General features: G+C 38.5%; 1 protein-coding gene across 4 annotated transcripts in view; it reads right to left on the bottom strand.

Annotated features, from left to right (window-relative positions):
* pcdh9 (protocadherin 9) overlaps positions 1-25982 on the bottom strand; it is a 274308-nt gene that overhangs the window by 78392 nt on the left and 169934 nt on the right. For 2 of the 4 annotated variants that reach the window (XM_084714968.1, XM_084714976.1), the window contains one exon: positions 2402-2477. In XM_084714968.1, the coding sequence (XP_084571094.1) occupies positions 2402-2477 (76 nt within the window). Of the gene's footprint in view, positions 1-2401; positions 2604-25982 lie in introns of all 4 variants that reach the window. The other 2 variants (XM_084714960.1, XM_084714952.1) reach the window with 1 other exon arrangement.

The following is a 25982-nucleotide window of genomic DNA, read 5'->3' as shown; positions in this document are numbered from 1 at the left end:
GTCTGCACACTTTTGAAATCATGAACTGTGTCTCCTGAAAATGTCCATGTTCATGTACAATTAATTTAATTGATAAGATTTGAAGGAAGTGCAGTGTAAGGGCACTGTCACATGTGCAGGAATGAGAGGGACCATCGCCTGCTGAGGCGAACGCCACATACACACATCTTTGGTCTATTGGTTGAGGCAGTGATTTTGCAGGTCAAAGCTCATACAGTCACACACAAATTCATAAATCTGTGCTTGTGGTATGAGGCTGTCCGGATTATGTTTTACATATGACATAATAGCATAACGGTTTTCAAAGTCTGAGACTGTGGGCGTCTCCTCACATAAAGCTTGGACAACAATTGAGACAATAAAACCTACTATTGCTGTTTGATATGACTCCAGACTACAACAAATCCATAAAAAAGGTCTGTCCAAAGTGAAACACCAAAACCATTGTATATCTGCACTATCTCTTTAACCAAATCCCACACATTTAGGCTATTCTATGTGATATCCTTTTTACCATAACTACTATAGTAATTTATTTATTTTTTTCACTGCCATTCTCTTAGCCTCCCCTGAAACTATCTGGAGCCCCCTGGGGAGGCCTCCCACTTTGAAAACCTCTGACATAACATGCATATTGAATTTGAATTGAATTTCTTATATCAGGGTCAGACCCACGATGGACAATAAAGAAAAGGATCAAAATTGATTCAGCAGAACTAAAGATTTCAGCTTTTTTTTATTGCACTCATTCTTCATCCTTGTCAAATCCTGGTACCTATATCACCCACAGCCAACAGCTCAGTTAGAGATTTTAATGTGTTATGCTAGTAACGGCTAATAAAGCCTTGAAAAAGACAGAAACGAGGCGCAGGTTACAGAGATCTGATAAGCTCACATCCTTCTAAGCTCACATACTTCTAACGCTAAACTTAAAGGCTTTGGCCCCAATCAATACTGGTTAGCTTATCAGATTTTGCACAGGCCTTCATACAACATTTTTAACATATGCAATATTACTCTTCAAGACTTAAGTTCTCCTTTAAGGTCAGGCAACTAAACCACTTGATTAGGGATAGCAAAAGATCACACTGTGGTCAAATACTGGAAAAAGTTGCCGTTGACTCAAAGGATGAGACACACTTCGGTCTTCGGTGTCAGAACATGTACTTTGTACTCACAGACAACCGCCGCAAAGCTTTTGACCTTATGCTGGGGCGTGAAAATGTTCCACTACTGCCTGCATTAACAGTTAGAATAATTGACTATTTTTCAATTATTCTAATTTGTGTGTAAAACATTGAACGATACATTATTAAATATAATATATGACAGTTATAATTGCTTGCAGAGAGGGATAGAAGAACACACAGATGAGGCAGTCTATGCATTTACTCATCTTGTAAACTTCCTATGAACCAAATTAAAGATGCATTTTTCCTTGCAACAATGCCACAGTAGTCAGTCAGTTATGACTGCACGTGGCTGGGCCATGTGTGTCTCTATTCATTTGTGAAGACAGTGAGTCAGTAGGCCTACACGTTACTCACTGAGTACATCTGCCAACTGTGAGTACATCTGCTAAGTTAGAGCCTGTATGAAATCATACGCACACACAGTTTACTCACAGCACTCGTATTTATGTGGTGCTGGCTGCTCCACCCTCAGCAGGCAAGCTGGCATCGACCTTGGGGCGATGCGCTTGATCTTCGCGCACGCCTCACCTCTTAATGATAAAATGAGAAAACTGGGTCGGAGATGTACATTCCCACCAGAAATAGTGGGAAGTTAACATCTTCAGCTGAGCACCAAGACTTCCAACTGGGAAATCATCTCTAAATAAATCAAATGAGTTTCACAAATAGGTGAGGAGCCTATGGGAGGCCCAGGTTTGCTCCTGGGAGGAATGAACAAGTCTGGATGATTAACTGAGAAATGAATGACCTGCTCGTGTATCCACTAGAAACCTACTTGAGCAATCAAATGACTCTAAATTAAATGATATTTGGCACGTTGAGGTCTTTATAGAGACTGATGTTGTTTTTCATGACTATTTATTATCTCTGTTCAAGGAGTTTAAGTCATTCCCCAAAGCCAAATCTGAAATATTGTCTTTATTTTCTTTACCTGCCCTTTAAGACAAACCGTGCTCAGATTTCACTGATTTCTATACAATCAGCATAAAATTGAAAGAGCCATATTGTATTTGCAAGACAAGATGCTGACAATGTCACTAAATTGGATTAAAATGAACATTTTAAGATTCTGCAATGGTGCTTTAAACTCACACAGTTTGCAAAAGAGAGAATAAGAGAGACAGAGACAGATAGAAACCCACAGAAAGCGTCCATGCATGGGCATTAAAAAGAAAGAGCAGTATGCCATGAGATTTATTGCAACTCACCAGAGTTGGGATCGGAGTTGCCGTCAGCTTCAGTCCTCTTATCGGGGGAGGCCTGCTCGTAGAAGTCGTCCTGCGCCTGCACCAGAGGGAGAGGTTGTGTGAGGAGGGAGCCACTGCCTACAGGCTCGTGGTCCCCCAGACCGCTGTCACTGCAGCTCTCCTGAGAGCCATCCGGCAGGTGAAACGTGACGCGCCGCTGCGACTAGAACCAAGAGCACAAAACAGAGCCTCTGATGTTAGTGCTCTGCTCTGCCCGCTCCAATTTTTATCCTTTTCACACTATTCATACTATTTTAAACTGAGCTGAGCAAGCTCATATTCACACTGCAGTACTGATGAGCACAACACATCCTCATACCTAAAGGACAGAATAGGTTGATTGGTTGTTTGCCAATTATTCTCAAAACAGCACATATTAACGGTGGAGAGTACCGGCAGCAACAATTATGTAAGTCATGTGACAGTCGCAGTAAGGTTAGGTTTGGGCAACAAAACTACCTGGTTAGGATCAGGAAAAGATTGAGATTGGATTAAAATAACTACAGTGTACAGTGTGTCATGTGACATAAGTGACGTCACTCGCATGACAGCATAACTCATGTGACATTACACACGTTGTTTACATTGTAAAAAAAAGTCACAGTTTGGTTAGGTTTAGGCTCAAAAACTACTTGATTAGGTTTGGGGTTATAACAACTATATTACATATGTCATATGATGGAAGTAACATCACTCACATGACGGAAGTGATGTAAAGGACTTTACATCCATAACAAAGCTTTAAATTACTAAAAACTTCAAATAACTTGACAGTTACTTTTAGTTTCACACAGGACTCAAACCCTGGTCTCCTGGGTGAAAGTCCTGTGATTGTTTAATATGGACTTGCTTCTTATACTTCTCCTGTCATACTTGCTATGTCCACTAGGGGGCGCCGCCTAGCAATAAACAGACATATCAGTCGGAATAAGCTGTTTGCAGAAGCGACCAGTGCGCATTTTTCTGATGAGGACAGGCTGGGTCAGTACTGCAGTGTGAAATAAGTTTGTATGAACAATGGAAAAAGTACTAAACATTTACAAGTAAGGAAGGCACTGATGAATAGAAGGGTTCATTTCGAGGTTCAGACGTCTGAGAGTGTCTGTTTCGACTTGGGCCGAGTTATTGATGGGAAGGGGAGTTAACACATGGTAAATACAGTCACGTTTCACTGCACAATGACAACCAATAACAGCATGCAAATTAAACATCATGCGCCGGAACAAAAATTCAGCAAGGTGAAAAGTGCAAAATTTGTGAGCCTTTCATGAATGCATTGTGTAATTAAAGTCAGGCATAATTAATGAGGGCCATGAAATTTCTAGATATTGGTGGCAGCATTTATCATGTTGGTGTGGTTTGCTGCTGTGATGTTTACGGCCTGATTGTTTAGTTTGTGTCGTCAGTTTGTTTATGTGTTGGCAAAGTCAAAGTGGCCTGCAGAGTTAACAGAAGTCGCCCCCAGGGTGTCCTTCTTCCCACATTCTGCACTCTCACTGACGAGAGGAATTTCTTAACCCACAAGTATTCCTGGGACATATCTTATAGCCCTTCTGTTGCAGAACACACACACACACACACACACACACACACACACACACACATATGCAGGCACACTCTGTCCTTAAAGCCATCCTGATTGAATTTCCAATTGTTAATTCCAAGTGTCTTTTCCCCTTGCTCTAATGACATTTTCCTCAGGCTTTTTCATAAGTCCAGACACAAGCCTGCAGCTAACCTTTCGTGAGCACAGAGAGGTCCCTGCCACATCCTTGGTGATGACAGACAGAGACGGGTTTTACAGTAATTATTGGCAAAAGCAAAGGTCACCCAATCTGCAGTCTAATGCAAATGACCTCATTATATATTTTAGAACTGCTCCAAACGCATGCAACATTCAATTAACCAAAAAGAGGGAATAAAGAAAGGGGGAAAAAATGAGGCGGTGAGGGAGGTGGGGGTGGAGGGATTTGCAGGGAGACCTGGGAGACTGTGGGAAAAACAAAAGCTGGCATCGGATTTAGATGCATGGTGTTTAATTTTCATGAGGGATAGATAGATAGATAGATAGATAGATAGATAGATAGATAGATAGATAGATAGATAGATAGATAGATAGATAGATAGATAGATAGATAGACAGACAGACAGATAGACAGACAGACAGATAGACAGATAGACAGATAGATAGATAGATAGAAAGATAGATAGAAAGATAGATGGATAGATGGATAGATGGATGACTAGACAAAACTTGTCAGTTCAAACAACCTTGGATGAAGATGTCAATCATTATGGTACAATGATGCTGGTAAAACTCAGATGAAAGAAGGGAGAATGAATTGAAATGACAAGAAAGATCGCTTTGTGAAATTCAGGGCCGGCAGCTACGTGTGTACGTGTTTGTTTGGAAATGAAATATTGTCCCGGCTTAACTTACAAGAAGGTACGGTAGATTTAATTAAATAAGCAAGTCTTCTGCTCCACAGAAGGCTGGTGCTTCAGAGTATTCACTCCAATTGCACGATACTCTTCTACATACTTGTATATATTTACTCTACAGTTTCTGTTTACAATGCCAAGCAGGATCTTTTGATTATTAAAACATTTCTTTCTGTTTCTGATCTTTCAATATCCTGCAGTTTTGGGGTGGAGTGCGGTGACCTTGAGATAGTTCATAAAACTTACAACACAGTTCAGCTAAAAATAAAAGAAGGGAGAGGCTAGATGAAAAGTACAGTAAGAGGATGTTGCAAAATACTTAATAATTAATTACATGCCAATATTAAATCATTTGGATATTTTATAAGCATGACAATTGCATTGCCAATGAATACTGGGTTGAAAAATAAAACATTTGCCTGACTTAAAATGAGCTCCCGCATTGTGTTGGTTGCATAGATACAGATACAGATAATGACATCTCTGTGTACCTGTACTGGAAATTGCAACTCACTGCTCCTTGTGCAGAATGGGTTAAAACGTTTGCTATACTTTGTACTGTCTAAATGACCAGTGAAGACATTTGTCCTTCTAAAAACATTTGTCAAGCAAATTACATCAAGATACAAACCTATCCATCGACAAAGGGACAACTCTCCCTCCCACATAATGTGAATGTGACCAGTTTTTTTTAACTTTTTTTTTTGTGAGTTATTAAAATAATACCATCCAAAATCCGGTTGATAAAAATCTAAAAGTCAGGATTTTAACGATGCTTCACACTTGCAGTCTCCAATGGCAACTGAGAGTGCCGAATCAAGTACAATTAAATGTAAAGGTCTTGTAAAACAGTAGGAATCTGGATAAATGTCACCGTTCATAATTATAAAGAGGCAGATGATCAGATGTGGCATTTGGAATGAAGATGACATAACGGGGGGGAAAAGAGGTTCCCCCCTCTGTTTGTTTGTGTGACAGCTAAAGTATACTGATTAGGCGACGCAGTGCTATCACTTTCACATAAGGTGAGGCGTGCTGTGTGTGTGTGTGTGTGTCTGTGTTTGTGTGTGTGTATGTGTGTAAAAACGTTTTATCGAGAAAATGAACCCAGAGAAGCAGAAGGGTGAGGCAAGCCTTAAAAATCTGACATGTTTGGCGTATCTGCGCTTAATTAACAGTGGCTTCCTATGTTTTTCTTCTTGCTGATGCCAAAGAAGTTGGCCTAAGGCAAGGTAGCCATCTATTTGTTGGCTGCCCTGAAAGTGTCAAGCTGGCAATACTGATGCTGGCAGCTTTTCGACCGTCTCTCTCCAGAGTTAAACTGCATATTTTACAACAAGGTCAATGAACGTACTGTAGAATTCGAAGCGTAAATCCTGTATCATTAGCAAACCAATATGACTGGGAGCGCAACAACCTCCTGGAGGTGTTTGAAAGATTTTTCTGAAAAGGTCTGTGATGTGGAGTGTAGTAGACTTGGAATGGCTGCGTCAGGGGATGGTTTCAGTGAGTCATGTTCCTCCAAATCATAAACATGCTAGTATGATGACATACTCCACATCAGTTTGACCTTCTCCCAACCAGAAACACAGAGGACACAATCAACTCCTACTGTTGCAAAGGAGGAACGAAAAAAATTTGTTTCACAAGCTGTATTTTTGTCATACTGTCTGGACTATTTGTGTGGATTAATCAAAAATTCGAGTTTGAATCCTTGTTTTGTTGACTTCTAAGTCACATGGTTCGCATGTGTCTAGGTCGCTTTGTCCCCAGCTAGGACTTGATGTTCTGTCATGGCTGATAGGGTGGGGACAGTTTCAACAACTTGCTGCAACTAGGCAGCCATATCAAAACAGACCACAGAAGAGTGTTTTTCAACATAAACAAGTCTTTGTGTGGTGTATAAAAGGATAGTTCACCCAAATAAAAATGTGTTGCTACAACAGATGCAATTTTGTTCAATAAATAGATGTTTTATAAAAGTTTGTTGCATGTTGGGTGGGGTCAGTTGCAACATGTGACTTCTTCCTTTCAAATACATATTTGTATGTCTCATATAGGTAATCATGTTTAATGGTTTGTGTATTTATCAGACAGATGTATGTTTAATATAGAAAGATTTAGCTGGTTAAGTCCACAATTGAGAGAAATGCAAAAAAATGTTGCAACGATCCCCAGTGCCCCCTACATGCACATCATTATGGCATTACGGCATTCATGAGAATATTCTGATTAATACATGGAGTGAGTGAATACAAAAGGAAATGTAGTAGACAGTGTGACAGTGGAAAAATGACTGCTGTTGCTTGAAGCCCAGGGAAAAGAACGACAATCTTAATTCTCCATTAATCACAATATACAACATGACAAACGCGATATTACAAAACGGTCTTCTCATATACATGACAAGTACGGGCAATAATTGAAGCAATGATAACTTTGTGCAATTTCTAGTGGAGGAAAAAAACCCGGCTCATTATTGATTGGGTTAATGGTTTCAGTGCGTGCTGTCAAACACTACAGGACTAGTAGGACCTTGAAGTGAAATCTTTTGAAAGATTTATTCCAGGTTTTGTTTGGCCAGAGGAGAACAGGTTTAATGTAAGAACATTGTGTATGCATACAAGCTGAAATTATAAAATGATTTAGACTGCTTTGATAAATTTTTCACTATAACCTGGATTGTTCCGAGCAAAATAATTCATCATCTGTAATTTCACTGCATGACGAGCTGTAAATAGACAGGCCTGCTTTTAAATTACATGCACTCTGTGTATCTGTGTGTGTTCTGCGTGTGTTCTGTGGTCTGTTTGCGTTTGAGCATGTGTTTATTTGTGGGTTTAAGCATGTTTGAAGATATTTGTATTTCTCTGTTGCTGACAGTCACTTGTAGTAACATTAGCATAAGACCGGCTTAAACTATCCCTGCTGCCAGTTTACAAGATATTATGGCTTATCGCGCCTGCTAACCCTTATTATCCGCTTGTTTTTATAATTTGCCTGACCAAACACACTCACTTTAACAAACACAAAGCAAATAGCAGCACTTTGCTGCTGGAAGGTTTAAATTCCAGCAAGCCTGCAAATTATCAAGAACAGCGTTTGCCCTTGGGTCTTCATAGAGAGGATACAACATTAAACAAACTGAAAATAACATGTGACAGGAGGGACTAAATGGCAAATGTTGAAACATTAGTAGCAACTTTATAAAAAAAATACAATAAATGGAAAGTGTGAAGGTGGAGAGTTTTGGTTTCTAGCAGAAAACCTAGTCTTCTCCAAAAAACGACGTCTTCTCCAAAGTTCAAATGGGTCTGTATGAGTATTATCAATTATTATTAGAACTGTTAGTTGTTAAATTAAGTACAGTATAGTAATAAATACAGAACACTTCACTCCTACTTTATTTTCTCTTCACAGGCTCCCAGTTAAACAAAGAATTGATTATTAAAACACTTCTTATTGTTTTATGAATGAGTGGCTTAGCCTCTTTCTATGTTGTTGACTCAGTGGATACACACTGAACACATCCCTGACATCATCAAGTAAAGGTCTCCTCACTACACTAAGAATAAATTCTAAATCAGCTTATGGTGCCTCAGTCATTATTGTCCTACTCTCAGGAATTCTCTACCACATGAACAAACAGTCAGATTTTAGTTAGGTGTTAGTGTGGGGTTAACGGGCAAAACTTTCATTTTAGAATTAGTATTATCTTTGTTATTATTCCCCCTTTGAGATCCATTAATAACCCTCTTATCATGTATTTTTCAAAAATGTATCTTATCCAACATATTTTTGTCGTGCATGATGTATTTTTTGCATTTATTATGAAGCACACTGAGTCTGTTGTATGAAATGTGCTATATAAATAAAACTGCCTTGAATAAAGTTTGTCATTTTAATTAATTTTTTGAATTATTTTAATTGACTAAATTCAAACTAAGGTTGATTTTTTCTAAGCAAAGTCTGAAGTCTGAGATGGATGGATTACTAAAACAAAAATAAAAAAATAACTGAAATGGTATTGTGCACTTACAAAACTGACTACAATAAAATAAAGATATCCTGAAAATGCTATTGCCAATTTGGTCAAATTTGTCAACACCGAACATGAGGAGACACTGGCACGTTTACTGACATGGATTTTTACATGACCGAGTCAACAATGTTGTGTTTATATCCCTGACAAATACCCTCATAATATAATAAAAACATACTGAAACTAAACATTTTTAAATAATTAATACTAAACTGAACCAAGCAAACCCACTCAACTAAAATAAACTGAAAATGAAAACAAAAACAATGAAAAATGCAAAACTACGGTGACTCTGATCATTGAGCAACAGTTTAGCCTGATGGTAGAAGTAACAGATTAGTCACCCCTGAAGTGATATAGCATTATGATTATATCACCAAGTTTTGTGATATATAAGTGTTTCAACACTGTGCTGCTGGAGCACTTGATGCAACACCTCTGCTGAAAATTACAGTCAGAGGGTGAAACACAAAGAACCACTGTGTGTCCCACAGAACACAAAACATGTTATCTTATATGATTTTACAAAGCATGGAGTAGTTTTCTTTATTTTGAAGCACAGTGGGTCTGCACCTGTCGTATGAAATATACTATATACGTAAAGTTGACCTGATTTGACTAAAGTTAGCAGTTTAATTATTTAGGACCAATTACATGATTCAAAATAAGCTTGAAAACTGAGCTTTTTAAGCAAAGTCGCCAATCAGGGAGCAATCAATAAGGCAGTAGCTAAAAGTAACAGATACATAAAGTGTTTAATCACCTTAAAGTGATATACTGTTACCCTGATAAGTATTATTACGTGTTTTAACGCTGTGCTGTGCTACTGTAGCACTTCATGCAACTCCTCTGTTGAAAGTCACAGTTAGTGGGTGACATATAATCTTACATGTTATTTTATTTTTTTGTCACATATGATGTATATTTCCTTTTAATTTGAAGCACATTGAATCTAAAGCTGTCACATGAAATTTACTAAATAAAGTTTGCATTGTAATTACCGTGGACCACCAAACACCTGATTCAAATTGAGTTTGAGATTTTAATTGTTTTTTAAGCAACGTCTGCAATCAGGAAGCAATCATTTAACCAGATGGTAAGAGTAACAGGTTAGTCACCCTTAAAGTGATATACTGTTATCATGATATCGCTAAGTCTCTAAGTATTGTGAAGTGTTTTAACACTGTGCTGTAGCACTTCATGCAACACCTATGTTGAAAATCATAGTCAGTGGGTGAAATATAAAGAATCACTGCAGAGAAAAGACTCGGTGCCATAGAACACAAAACTAATACAACTTTGGTTTTATTTGACAGACTAACCTTATATGTTATTTTATGTGTTTTTGTCATTTATGATGTTTTTTTTTATTTTGAAGCAAATCTGCTACATAAATAAAGCTGATGAGACTTGACTAACGTTTGCTTTTTAATTATTAAGAACTATTAAATTCCTGATTCAAGGTATTATGAAGTGTTTCGACATTGCTGCACTTCATGCAACATCTCACAGTCGATGGGCGAAAAATAAAGAATCAATGCAGAGTAGCAGAACACAAAACTGATAGAACTTTGGTTTTATGTGACAGAGAACAAATAGGGATAGGGCTTAGGACTCGGAGCACGAGCTTCCTCTCCGCTTCCCTGTCTTCCTCCTCCTGAGTGTGACCATATGGAGCACAGTGTGCAAGTCAAAAACAACTTCTGTGTTGAATTGTGTTCCAAATGAACACAATATAACACTACGTTTCTATCAGGCAGACGTTTAATGAGAAGAAGCGCACACTGGGCGGATGTGCACGCACACACACACAGACACACATACGCACAAAATAATGCAACCTCCTCACCCCCACAAATAATCTTATCTAACAGCAGTCTGACACCTGCGGTGAGAGAACACTTCCCACGAGTCCGTTCTCACAATCAGACCACTGAGGGAGATCAGTCAACCAGGAAAACAAAACTCACAAAAAGATCTCTCTCTCTGTCTCAGCCCTGCCTGCTCTCACACTCTTCCTCCTCCTTCCCTTAGAGACCAAAGGTGCTGTGCCATCTGCTGGCCACCTTGGAAAATACATTTTTCATCAATAAAAGGCCACAAACGTGATCGTCTTTGTTCCACTGGTCATGCTGATTGATTTTTCTCTCTCTGTCATTCCCTCTCCGTCTCACACCTTTGCACTGCTATTGCTGTTCTTCAACACTTGCTGAAACAACAAAAACGACAAGGCTGAGTCTCATTTCATGCTATTAACCCTTAAAGAGAATGATGGATGTCCTTTTTTTTGATGATTTTCCGTGTTTTTTGGAAAAGTACATTTCTGTGTCATACTCTATTCCCCGCAGTTTTCATCCACAATCCCGACAAGCTGCAACATTCCATAAAACATCAAATCAAGTGAGACATTAGCAGATGATAGACACTGCCTCCTGTCAACATAACATTCGGATTTCCTTTGGGATCATCCATAAGATACATTACAATCTCAGGCAGGCAGGGGCTCGATTTTTGATGACATAAACACAGTCGAAAACAAGCTTTTCAAACAGCTTAAAAAAGATGAAAGATGCAGAGATAAAACAAGCTCCCAAAACTTGTTTCTGTAAGCAACACTCAAATAAAAAGTGACAAATAAATCACAATCTCCCCCGTCTTTGATTCTGACTCTAATATTGACGTAGTCTGCTCCTGCTGCCTCTCCAGAGTCTAAGTCTGCTGCCTTCTGCTTTTCATCATTAAATCATAGGCAGGCAGTTCTGAGAAACATCTGCATTCTGCCACATCCACAATGAAGCCCGATCAGTCACTCCTGCGCTCTCTGGTTCACCACAAACACACACAAACACAAAGATACATAAATCTGTGTCACATCTGACCCATTTCCCAAATTGCAAGCTTGGAAAAGTGGACATGTAGTGTGTGTGTGTGTGTGCGAGTGTTATGTCTAACAGTAGCGTACTGTGCTAGTCATTTACAGAACACTTGCTTAGCATGTGATTATCAGCACAGTCCATCATTTTGACTCTTTCTGGGCTAAATGATCTTATGCAGATTTATGGATGCACTATACAGCATGCATGTTTATTTATTTATCCGTCAACCATTTATTGTACAACCCCCATAGGAGACATTTTTTTCCTCATTAAAAAGCATAAATCCATGTGCAGGCACACAGTATGTTTGTCACCAGACTCACACTCTCACCTGTCATGTTTCACAGATGATGTGGGGACAGGGGGGGTTCGGGGGGGGTGACAGGTTGCTGTGACAAGATCCCTCTCGCTGATGCCCTCAAAGTCCAATTTGTTTTCTTTTCATCTGTCTACACCTCCCTAATTAACTCCTCATCCTACTTCTATACATTAGCATGAGCACCCCTCCCCACTGTTTTTTTTTTCTGTTGCTTGTTAAATTAATATTTATGTTTTAGCTTAATTTGCGGTAGACATGCGAGAGATATCACATTTAAATGACAGAGAAACACATAACACGCTGATGGGATTCTCAGAACGCAGGCCAGTGGCGGCCCTCAGAAACATTCTGTGCAAAAACAAACGTTACATGGAATTAAATGCGTGCATTATATTTAAACGATCCCGTTTCTCTCAATAGCCTTCATTCAGTACACTACTCTGCTGCTGGGAAAAGTGGCAACTAGTGACACCTCGTGAATATCGCAGGGATTACATTCTGTCATCAATGCTAGCTCTATGTTACAGTGGACAACTTAGCAGTTTGATTTAAAGTTTGATTAAAAAGTCACTACTAAAAAACAAAGTATAGTTGAGGAAGAGGTTGCAGGAGAAATGGATCAACTCTTAGTTCGTCAGACCCTGTAGGACAAAGTGATCTGCCTTATCTACAAACAGCTGAATTTGGTGCTCAAGGAATTTTAAGCTGGGCCAGGCAGTTTATCTCCGGCATCACTGGGCAAAAGTTCAACCTAAAAGCAAGTGGTCTGATAGAAAACTAGACTGCTGCTTCTCCTCTTGGCTCAATTTTCAGGCTTTAGAAAATCTAGCAGTCTGTCATAGAAGACTTTGACCAATTGCAGGTCAGAAAGACGGCTGATTGTTGAGTCTCATTCCCCAAAGTATTAGACAACCTGGGGATGAGACTCAACAATAAATCATCTTTCTCCAGAATCACTTAGCACACCTTTACTGTTAAATGCCTGTATGAGACCAATCAGAAATCCTACAATGGTCCTAATGGCGCTCAATCATATACTGGCTCCTTAAATTGGCACTCAGTCATCAAAATATTTAAAAAATGTTGATCTAAAGGCAATAAACATCCATTTCCTTTGAAAAACCTAATATATAATTGATAAGTTTAATAAAACCTCAAGAATCAAAATTTATATTATTGAATCTCCTATAATTTATTGATTGACGTTTTTCAAAACAGGATATAAAACAGGATATATTACCTTATGAAACTGATATGGTGAACATCAAGTTAGTTCCAATCACCAGTTTCCTTTTAGCTAAGTTTTGTTCTCCACCATGGAAATACCTGGCTTTTTAGCCTCTAAAAGCTCTACTAGATTCATCAATTGGTTGCAGACTTTGTCTTTCTGACATTTGATGTCAGAGACGTAGCGTACAGTGGGTTTATCAAGGGTTTTCACATAGCTTAAAAAAAAAGCGAGTGACCCTTTGTGGGTTTGTCACTACAAGCAAGTACATTTTGCTAATACAGGTCTAAGAGTTCTGTTTGAAATGACACTTGTATAAATCACTAAGGGGCAGCAAATGACCTTGAGCAGCTACTCTGTGAAAACAAACAAAAAAACAAGGCAACACAAAGGATGAACTTGTGTATCTGTTTATAGCACACCCAAACCAAACTGTGGGTGGATGATTCATCTCATATTGTTTAAACAAAGAAGAATAGAGAGGACAGTCAGCAACATCATCCAACGTGCTGAACTTATGATTAAACATTTCCTTTGGCTATTGCTGGAAAATATCAGGCATTCATAGTTACAAAACTTAAGCACTCAATAGCAGCCATTCATAGTGGCGTTATGCATCAGTATTGTAAAACATTGTGTCCTGGACACAGGATTTCTGAAATCCATTGGACATGTTAAAAGTGTGAAGCTCATTCATTCTCAACTGTAGCCTCTAGCTGTGTGTAGGATTCGACCCTGGTACAATGAGATGAATGGGCTGAAAGAAAGTCATATACTGCACATATACTTTTTGTTACAGCAACAAAGAAGCTGGGATGAAGTTAGATGCTGTATTCAATAGCGATGCACAGGCGCGTCATTATTTTTATCTGAATCTGTATCTGCTCAGCCATCAAAATGATCTGTTTCTGTATCTGTAATTGAATAGAGGACCAGGAGTGGGCGTGGTTTATGCCAGAAAATCAGCCATTCATACTTTGTACCTAATATTCACTGTCAATGCCATTGTTTTGCCCTCAAAGCATCAGAATTATTTAGCATTGGTATGAAATTAAATATTTTTGCATCCCCACACTGTACTTTTCATCTATTTCTCTCTTTTCACAAAACAAACTTTGTTATAAAATCAAAAGACTCTGTGACCGAATAAGGTAGATGCAACCATTTTTAATACTGCTATAGTATCTATAGTAATAATATATAATATTATACTGGCTTTAACTATCATAGCGATGGCAATAAAAAAATACTTTCTACTGCATAGGTCACCAAACTTGAGGAAGAAGATTATTTCTGTATACTTCAGAACAGCTCTCTAAGTATGTGAATATGAGTTTAAACTGCAGCTAACAGGCGGTGGTGCTGGTTGAGCTAACCCAGTCTGACACACAGGCTGCCTACAGCTGGAAATATGTAATGAATACATTGCCTAAGCATGCATGTCTAACCTTAATATACAGCACGGCAGATATATATAGTTTTATATTTTACACTTTTAACTAAACTAAACAGAATTTACCTGAACAGACTGCTTCAGAGGAATGAAATTCCATTTATAATTGATGTCATCTAACACCACCTGGGGATACATCTGGACATCTTAGGCTCATCTACTCCCTTTTTTCCTCTCCACCCTGCAGTGACCTCTTTCCTTTTCTGATGGATTTCACCACCCGCTCCTTCTGCATCTCCCTCGCCCTCTTCATCCTCACTTTGGTGTGCTGTTAAATAACCTGACTTGGCTGAGTGAGAACTGCGAGACGGGAGCGGTTCAACCAACCTTCCCTCTGTGCCTTAAGCAGAGCTGAAGAAACCTGTGCAACTGCCACAGAGCATTAGCTACAAAGTTAACCACTACTGACTCACTCATCGGTTCTACCCTCTGCCGACATCCACAGCCATAAAATGAGAGACACAGCAATTCTTCTCTATGTGTGTCTCCTGCATCAGGATGAAGGATTTGACACTCAGAGACAGTTAACTACAGAGAAGAGCAGGCTAGGCCCTGAGCACTGAATGGGGAGGCTTGATGTGTTTATGAGTTACAGTCCATGTGATCTTGGTGCTGCACTCAGCTGTAGACTGGGTGCACCGAAGTCACTGTTCTGTGCAACTATGGAGGCTTTTTATTTACACACTTCTAATGCTGCTGAGACATGCCTTTGTATCACAGCACTAATAAAATGAATTTGAAATATTAAAAGGTAATCAAAATAAATAAAATACATTCACGTTGCCTTAAAAGCCGCACGTTCATTTGTGCTCATGCAAAAGCAAAGCTTAATCGCAGAGTACTCAATGATTCATAATAACCTACAACCCTATTAGCTGTCATGAAATCCTATTTGTGATTCCATTACACCAAACAGGTACAGAAGCACACATTTGTTTAGTTGGATCTCTGTTTATCCTGTGGAAATAATGGCTATTTACACAGCCATGATTATCCAGCTTTGAGAGATCAAATGTAAATCAATGCAGCAGGGAGGTCTGGTTGACTTTGGCAACCGGTGATCTAAATTTCTCAATTCTTTTTTTTTTTTTTTTTTTTTTTATGGCACTCTCTGAAAAAATATAAGCACTGTGAGAGTGTTCTTGTTTATTTCCACAACAGCAAACAACCAGAAAATTGGACTTTCTTTGTTTATTTTTGTTTGTTTCATCAATGTTAACAGCGGATGGATAGCTCAGAATATTATAACCTTTGTATGAGCTGAAACTTACATTTATTTTATTATAATCAGAAGAGATGACCAATCCAATCCAATATCTGTATCATGGCCCAGTATTGATGTAAGGCATTTATCAGTCCTGCAACACCAAACTGCATTAAATCTAAATCCACAATAATTCCCCCCACCCCAACTGACCGACTGACCAACTGACCAACCGGTTGGTGGAAGAGTAGGTAGGATCTCAAATTATCAAGATTTTCTTTAGTAACAGCCATAGGCATATTATAAGTTGATATGGTGAATATGATGGCACAGGTGAAAGTTAATCCAATCTTAACTTTCCTTTTAGCTCTGTTTTGGCCTTTTAAATGCGCCACTATATCTAGCAATGAGTCACCAATTTTATCTGTTTGCCATTTGGTGTTGGACAGGGAGTGTACGGTGTGTTTATGAAAACTTTTTCACAAAAAACAGCTGCCTCCCATGGCTAAAATAGTATATTTTTATATTATCACCTTTGTAAAGACTTGATTGTGTCTGTCTTGTCACATCCACATAGACACAAAGCGATGTGAGTGGAGGATTTTCAGCTCTGCCAAAATCTGACCAACTTTCTTAGCTGTTTCAGCTGTTGTTTCTTCTTTTTATGTGTCATAGCACTTTCCTTTCTCTTTGCTTATCCCTGTTAACATTAAATTGGATTTTATTTCTTTGTCTCCTAATGGAAATACGGTATTACGAGGGTGTTAATCTAATAAATTTAGGTTGGAAATATGCAACTAATCCACACGTTAAATTCATAAGCTTCTACATTATCGCAATCTCTCATTTAAAAGCTGAATCCAACTGACTGGAAAATGAGTGAAGTGCTACAAAGTGCTAAAACCTAATGACATGGACAACAACTGATTAGTCTGATACTGCAGCTTAAGGAGAATCTGTATGCATGGTAGCTGCTGTTTAAAGACAATGAAATAATAAAAGGCGATGCACGGCAGTATCTCTCACTCCTCTAACCAGCATTCTTAAGTTATGGCCAGAAATTAATTGAAAAGCCTTTGCTGAATTTTAGACACACTAATAAAAATGTTCCACTATAACAGAATTAAATCGTCTCTTAAATAATAAGGGGAGAAGGACATTTTGTAATTTCTAATTTTGCTAAATCACTTAACAAGGCAACTAACCACACCCAGAAGCAGCAGATGTTTATGTCACTTGATAATGGGAAGAATGTGACAACACAACAGAAGTGATGTTTGATGCTGAAGCACCATGGCAAGGTGTTGACAGTGCTGTCAAATATCACTATCGACACCCCAGACTTACAGTATGTGCCAGCCGTGATGGTGTTACATTGGCATGCACACCAGACATACTTGTGCCAGTGTATACTGATGGAAGATGTAGAATGTCTACTGAAGAGATGGTTTTTGTATGTTTCACAATGGTTTAAGTGTAGTTTGGTATTGTTCATGCACTCATATGTGCAAACTGTTCATGATCTGTATTTGCTGCATATTCACATCTGCACAGTTTTGCATACAGGTACATACTTAAAACACACCCACAATGTATACTTGTGGTTTGCTTGTGAGAGATGCATACACTGTGTGTTCAAAAGATGTAAGGATATACTATAAAGTGACATGAGTGGGTGTGAAAATTGGGCGCAATTAGCATTTTTAATTGAATGAGCGTACCATAAAATGTCTGTGCTTGCCTCTGGTTTAAATCTGTAATTGTGAGATGTTTTTGGCAATAAGAAAAGGGTCTGGGGTGAATTTAAAACAATTTGATACAAGGCTGATTAAATGTGTCAAGATTCTACTGCCAAAAGACTACATGCCTGGGTAACTGGCCAACATCAACCATAAAAACATACTCTAATAAGTGATATGCACAATGTGTGGATTTCACACATTTTTTACTTGAAATGCAGGTGAGAAAAGGTATTCTATAAAAAGATCCACATACTAGCAAAAAGAAATAAACACCTAATGAACAGATATATTTGATTTTACATTCCTAAATTAGGTTTTTTTGTTTGTTTCTTTTAACCGATCAAGCTGGTGTTAGGATGGTTTGATAAGATATTTATTTATTTATTTATTATTTAATCCTAAAGTATGTTTTTTTTGTTTTTTTTAATTGTGCACTCAGGTGTTGGGGTATTCACTTTAAATGCACAATATGTAAGGGGTCTCTCTGACCTCAAAACAGTAACAAAAGACAAGTAGCATGGGATCATGGGAGTTGTTGTCTTCACTTTTTCACAACCACCATAGCTGATGAAAATCTATCTGCAATGACTCACGTAGAAATTATGTTCACGGACGAGGTAATGTAAGTTTTATTCATATCATGTTTAGTCACGTTCATCAACTTACCTAATCACGCTCTGATATATTCAATATATCCTGTTTTTCCGCAAGTTGTAGCAAATAGCAAATAGCTAGCAGGAAGTGCACCATTACTTTAAATAAATCATGGATTTCTCTGTATTTGACTTTGTTGGAAACATTTGGGATGAAGTAAGCACACAACTCAATAAATATAATATACACAATGTCTTGCGTTTTTAGGCATGTTAACGCAGAAATTAGGGCTGAACAATTTTGAAAAAAACAGCTAAATGTGACTATTTTGACTGATATCACAACTGCAATATGATTTGCAATAATAGAGATAATGATTCTTATTTGATTGAAAACATGCTTAAATGACTTTTTGCAGGAATCTGCACCGAATTTAAAAGTTTTTTGACACACAATTTGCCTTTAGCAAATATTGCACCTTCTGCAATTTGAAAATTGCAGAAAGCCATCTTGCAATTCTGATTCAATTTTGATTAATTGTGCAGCCATAGCAAAAATATTCCATATTACAGAATGGCATTTTCATTCTTTTGCAAATTAACCCTTCACACATACATCAATGCATGTGTGCATATATATTTTCCAGCACTTTAAGACAGAATAAATAGGGTTTGTCAGTTGCTGTTTGTTAAAATGCAAAAGAAAGATGGCTGCTTGTTGAGTTTCATTTCCACAATGTCAAATACTGACATTCTGGATTGGTAAAGCACCCCTAGGGACAGAAAAATCATGAGAAAATAAGAAAAGTCAGGCAGAGGTTGGGTCTCTGCAGATGCAGGCACAGCCACACACTTCTCGTGGGTTGTGTATGATGATTGAGAGAGATTATGTTTGTATGAGTCCACATATTGTTTTTTGGGAAAACAGTTGTAGATAAAAGGGCTCCTTCTAATGTAACAAAAACACAACAATTCTTGTTTTCAGGTAATTATACACTAATGAAAACATACTTTCAAATCTTATATTCAATTTCTGCCATGTTCTGTCCCCTAAAATCTACAGCCTAGACCTTTAATGTGTATAGATGTGTCATATAAATCCATAGCCTTTACTGTATGACACAGCCCTTTTCTTAGAATGTATCCATTACTGTCGACAACCAGAGCTGCTTCACATGAATCCTGATTGTATCATATCACCTTAGATTTGTAAAACATCAGGTAGTCACACCTGCTGTTTTGCCATTTCACCCATCAGGAAATTAGAAAGTAACTTTTTCCAACAGGACAGTCACAGTGAAGGAAATACAATTAAACTCAAGCCTTAATAATTAATTTTATGGTCAATGATCTTACCAACAATTATTTCTGATGCAACTAATCATCTGGAAAATAAGAATCACCCAGACCTTTTTCCATTTGTTTTGTTGCCAAGCAGCCAGCAATTTCCCTCAAATAGTTTCTAGTGAAAGCAAGGCGCCAGCATAATGCACAGTGCTGGATAGTGTGTCGCACTGCATAATTTGTTTTTGTTTGTATGTGATCGCCTGCCCGTTTGCATTTTGGGAGACTGTGACAGAAAAGGAACACTTCTCTCTTCCTGTTTGTGCGTTTCTGTTTTTTTTTTTCCCTGATGGAAAACCATTCAGCCAAAATGTAGACCAAAGCAGCATTATATATGTTTATGTACAGTAGCAGAGGGGCAATTTTCAGCATTGTTGAATTTCTAGAGACGACGTCTTTTACTTTTACCATTACTGTGAACATGCAGCACAATGGAGACTAGATTTGCACATGATCAACAGAGGGAACAAACAAGAGTACATGAGAGACACAGAGATTAAAAAGGAATGAATATTAATGGACCAAAAGACATTTTCTGCCATGTGGGGGTCCATACATTATTTGTTTTGTGAGGGAGGCTACAGAAAGGAGAATGTTCATCTTGATGGCTCCCATCAAGATCCTTTGTTAGGCCTTTCTTTGAATTTAAAACATGGAATGAATTTCCTGACCAACACAAGACCAATATTATACAACATTCACAAAATAATTAAATTGTTTTCTCAATAATTGTTTTCCAAACGGTGCTAAAATAACTCAGTTTGTACACAAGTAAGGCTGTTGTGATGTTGTCAAAACAAAAGCATTATTTCTAACAATTTCCTCAAAAGCATGACACAGTTAAACATATTAAGTCAAAAAGCAGCTTATTCAACTCAGAGTAACGCATTTCTGTGTTTGATTGTTTCCCTAGATGTTAAACCACCACCACTGCTTTGCTGAGATAAGCTGGCCTACTAGCAGGGTGTTAACCTGGGTACATCTTTGACTTGTTCCTCACAAACACAAATTCACTTCAACACACTATTTCTGTTTTGTTTTCAACACCAGTCTACTTTCCCCAGCTCTGACCTCACTACTTGGCATATCAGAAACATGAACAAAACCAAAGACCACTCAAAGACTGAAAGGATAGCTTTCTTTGACCTGTTTTTAGTATATATTTGAAAACAGTGACAGAAATGTGAAGATCCCCTCTTTGCCTTTTGCACAACGTGTTTAAAATAATATGATGCAAACAGTATCTTTCTGGGTCTGGATAAATGCAGCAGTAGGAGGAAACAGGCAGCACTCATGAACAGTGTAGTACACGTTTTATCACTCATCCCATGGATGTGTAAAAACATGGAATACCAAAGTATAGTGGCTCATTCATGGCAACAAAAACTGCTGCCTACTAGCATGAAGGTTGAAAGTGTCTATTATCCCTCCATGATCATAATTCAAACACATTAGTGTCTGATGAGCATCACCTGACCCACAGTTCCAACACACACAGGGGCTGTTCCTGGGAAATTGGTTCATCCATATCCAGTATATTAAATAGTGAACAGAGCCTCTGAGTCTGAAAAATACAGCCAATGCAGAAGTGCCTTGAAGCTATATTCTTTCTAATGGCCAGCAGAGGGCGACTCCACTGGTTGCAAAAAGAAGTCTGTATGCGCTCTTATGACAAAATTACCCTACTTCTCACTTGATTTATGAAATTAGTTGACAGTTTTCTGATGAATTTATGATCTCAATCACTAGTTTTAAGTCTTCTTCAATGTAGCATGATGTTCATTTTGGAAATTATGGTCCCATCAAGAGTAGAACAGACAATAAAACAGGGTATACTTTATGGCAGGGTCACTGTACAATTGAAGGGTCATTCTTAGAGAGTCCATCCAGGGCAACACACAGGGCCCATGAAACTCAGATCAAACTGTCAAACTAGACAGAACTGGTCAAGTATATATCAAGATTCTGTCACTACATTGTCTATTTCTTGCTCAAAATGTCTTAGAAACATAATTTAGTGACTGATTAGCTATAATATGAGAAAGAACACAACCAGGCTGCTGCGTCACGTCTAGAAGCAAATCTTTGATTTGAAAAACTTCTGAGATTTGACAAAAATCACCTGGTTACCGTTGGGGAAAGATCATGGTTTGGGGTCTCGCAAGATCTTTCACGGGTCTGGGGTTCCCCTGTAGACATAACCAGTTTGTAGTTTCCAACAGAGCCTCCCAAATCTCAGATCAAACTGTAAAACTAGTCCGTGTCAAATATGTGTCAAGATTCTGTTACGACATTGCCTATTTCTCGCCTGAAATGTTTTCAGAAACGTGACAACTTTTAAACTGTAACACAAGCAAGATTGCAAACAGGCTGCCATCATTTATTGCTGAACAGATGAACCAAAGCAAGCCCCACCCAAGTCAGAGTACATCGCCCACCAGCTGCATGCTTTTGTCTGTACTGCACATGCTCTGGTTGCGAAAAAGAAAAGTACAGTTGTCCTTCATCACTTCTACATGCAATCCAAGGTCAGATGAGACCTCAGTCACCTCTTGGTCCAAAACTCTTTCAAACTGTACAACCTGACCAGAATTTCACCTGAACCAATTAACTGACTCGTCTCACTGAGCAAAAACTCAAGAACAAGATCCCACTGGTTTGCTGAAAATAGACAACAACTAAAACGACACACTCTTATCTTAGGAATCTGTGGTGCTCCATCTTCGCCTCTTGGTTTGACATCATTGGTTCAATCACTAAACTGCGATGCTGCTTCCTGGTTTGACAGTTGGCTTTAAATATACAACATTTCCATGCTGCTTGGTTCTACACTGAACAATTGCAAGGCTTTTTTGAGATCTCCCGTAGAGAACCACTGTTTCTACTGTCAGCTCAACTGAAGCCTCCCCACCATTTCTGGCCTCGCTGCACAGGATGGTCCCTTTAAATAATGTACAGTGGGAGCAATGTTGACTTCTTCTTATGTTCCAGTAAAATATGAACAACACTAAAGGACACAGGTATTACCGAGTATTGGTCAGGACTGTGTGATATGGATAAAACAGAACTTTGTTCTTCCTGTTCATGTTCCATCTTTTTATTTTTTTTTTTATTTCCTTGGTCACCTTTCTCCTTCTCTATGCAGTTCTTTTGTGACCCGCTCAGCCACAGCTTCTGTAGTCTAAGTACTTACACCAGCAGCCTGAGGCAAGATGCCCTGATTTCCCACAGCGGGAGAAAGGCCTGCCTGTGACGGCCATGCCTTTTATTCTGGTGGTCAGGTTGGGCAGGTAGATTGATGTGCTCAACTGCTGATCTTCTACAGCCACCATCCCCATTGACATACTAATCTCTACAGCTTTTTAAAGTTTTAGGCTACCTTCAGTTATAAATCACCTTTGAATAATTTAAATTAGCAATCTGTACAGTTTGTCACATTTTGTGCTGTTTTTCAGCACAAACAGAAGCATGTTCCTTTTAAATCTTTGAATTTTAGGGAGGAGGCTCGCTTAATCATGTTTTTGATGGGTCAAGTCAGGTCTGATAGTTACATAGTACAGTAAGGGTGACACAAGCCAGCGGGGACAAACAAGGAATTGCAGTAATAGGCAGTGTCAGTGAAGCTTTGTAAATGAGGACGACAGATCATCTGTGTGCAGCCTTGCTCCATCTCTGTTGCCGTCAACTCAACAGCCTAAAGGCCTCCTTTGCCCAGTGGTCAAGATTTCAGCTGAACAGGCGAAAATTGCTTGTCTGCATTCCTATAAACTACAGATAATAAGTACATTATTCTATCCATACCATGCCAAAAAACCTTGCCATTTGCAAGAAAATACAAAAAGCGCTTGACTTTTACCATCTCTTTCTTAAAAAATGACTCAAAATGAATTATCGATTATCAAAATAGTTGGTGATTATTTAATAGTCAAATTTAATAATCAATTAATTGTTGCAGCTCTATAAAACACAAAGCACGTTCTATTTTGACTCATCATAGTTTTAATAAAATTCATTATTATTTAAGGGAAACTGCAATTTTCTTAATGACTACTAAATATAGTGAAGATGGAGAAGTCTAGAGTATTTTTAATTATAATATATAATATCACAGTTCATTCAGGTTGTCTCTCTGGGTATTGTTTCTCTGTTTGGACAGGGTCAAATAAAACTGAGCATGCTTACATTCTGTCCACTCAGTGCTCCTACATACATGACTGTCCCTTGAGTGTAAATACCTTATTGCAAGAAAAGGTATTGCTAATTGTAGAATGCAGATTAAAATCTATTAACATACTGATGTGTTGCATATATAGACTATGCATTGTGCAAAGTGTGAAAAACAGGGCAAACTGGTATTGTATCCAAACTGTGGAGCTTCCTGGGGCCAAAATCCTAAAATAGCATGGTTTCCCCCATTGTAACTGAAATAGCTGACTGAGTCAATTTATATAGCAGGATTTTGGAAGGTGTAATGGAGCAGGAATAATAGCACATCTAAGGACAGGCAGCTTCCAGCACTCATCCAGCAGTTAGAATCAGAAATCAGATTGCTAGCATGGCATAAAAAAAATCATTTTAGTGTGACAGTTAAATATTCATACGTTTACCTGTATCACAAAGTAAAAGAACCCATTTAAACCCTGTCACTTAATGCTAAGAAATCCCACAATCAGAATATGTCAGATGCAGCATTTCTGGTTAAGGCTGCAGGCTTGTCACACACCCCCATAATATGAAGGTGTCATTCCGTCTCAGTAATGTTTTCAGTTTGGCACAAAGATGTGCTTTCCCAGTCATGGATGTACGCTCAAAATAATGTTTGCTGTTGAAGAATATCCTGGAGCAATAACTTATTACACATCTAGTAATAAAATCCCTAGAGAGAGAAAAACAAGGATGTCTGAGAGTTACATAAGCTGTAACACGAGCTCAGCTGTTTTTGTAAAGATGGGTACCTCCATTCCCCATCCATATAAAAGAGAACTAAATGGCACAGAATAAGAACAACTGGTATATATAAGTGTTTGCAAATTTGCATGTGCTCACTTGGGACCCTCTTACAAGCTGCCAAATAATCTTCCAACTGGGACACAGGCACTGCTGTCACATAAAAAAGCCATGTATATTGGTTTTTCCTCTCACCATCCCTTGTTACCAATTTATGACAGAATAGCAAGAGGAGAAAGACGATATTAGTGTGAGGAAAATGGGGATGACAGACAGGACCAAGAGAGGAAAAAAAAAAGACGTAGGATGAAAGTCGCAATATTAGTTTAAAGGGACAGCTGCAATATTCAAACAATCATTCACAAGAGCGACTCCAATGGCTCACTGGCAGTGTGTAAACAAGCTTAATGTCTACAGCCTGTATCACCATGAATCTCATAACCCGTCTTGGCCCTGAAGCCTTTTCTCAGCCTCCCCCACAAGTCCACTGGCTTATCACATAAACGATTATTGACTGCTTTGCGAGCCATCAATACCATCAGTGCAGTTTTACATATGGTAAGCCCGGCAACTTCATCATAGTAAGCCAGTAGAGGCAGGAAGCTGAGAGGCTATAAAGACGCACAAGGTTCCAAAATGGGAATGAAAGGGTTTGCAGTGGCATTTTGCAGAACTGTTGAGTCTTTACAGGAAAAAAATGTAAGACCCTAGCGTTCAAAAAAGAGTACTGCAGTCCAAATAGTGAGTGGGAGCCATAAACAGTATATGAAATAGGCTGAATCTTTTTCTAAAACACAATCTATGCTGAAAGCTAGTTGTTTCTCCTGCCCTCTCCTCAAAGCTCATGCAAGCTGTCTGCAGGCTGCATGGACAGAGAACAGGAGTGAAAGGCAAGCACAACATTATAATTTGACACTGACAAGGGACGACAAGTCCTCCACCATAAATTGATGATCAGCTGTTTATAACTGTCAATTGTCTGTCAGTGTTAAGCTAAGACCATTATCATGAAAACAAAAGCCAAGTGCTCTGAAAAAGCACACTCTGGAGTTGGGAGTTCAGTTATGGGAGGGGCTTACCATTAGGCAAAGGTTGGCAATTGCCTTAGGCACCAAGCTACAAGAGAAACTTAGGGTCAAGAAAGTTTTTGTTTTGTTTTGTTTTGCTTTGTTTCTGCAAAAAATCTAACAAAAAAAAGATTCAGGAAGATAGTAGCCCGCTCATATAAACACAGGCTCAGTTTGGTGTACAGGCTGTTGAAAGATGAGGCAAAGCTACCCGAGCAGTGCTGCTGCAGGAGGACACTAAGAGGCAATGTCCACAACAGAGATACAGACATATGAAGAGAGGTG

Source organism: Lutjanus erythropterus, chromosome 1, assembly GCF_056507025.1.
Source record: "Lutjanus erythropterus isolate fLutEry1 chromosome 1, fLutEry1.hap2, whole genome shotgun sequence".
In the NCBI taxonomy this organism is placed as follows: domain Eukaryota; kingdom Metazoa; phylum Chordata; class Actinopteri; order Lutjaniformes; family Lutjanidae; genus Lutjanus; species Lutjanus erythropterus.
The sequence above is the reverse complement of the archived record's forward strand: the minus strand, read 5'-3'. Positions and strand labels throughout refer to the sequence as shown.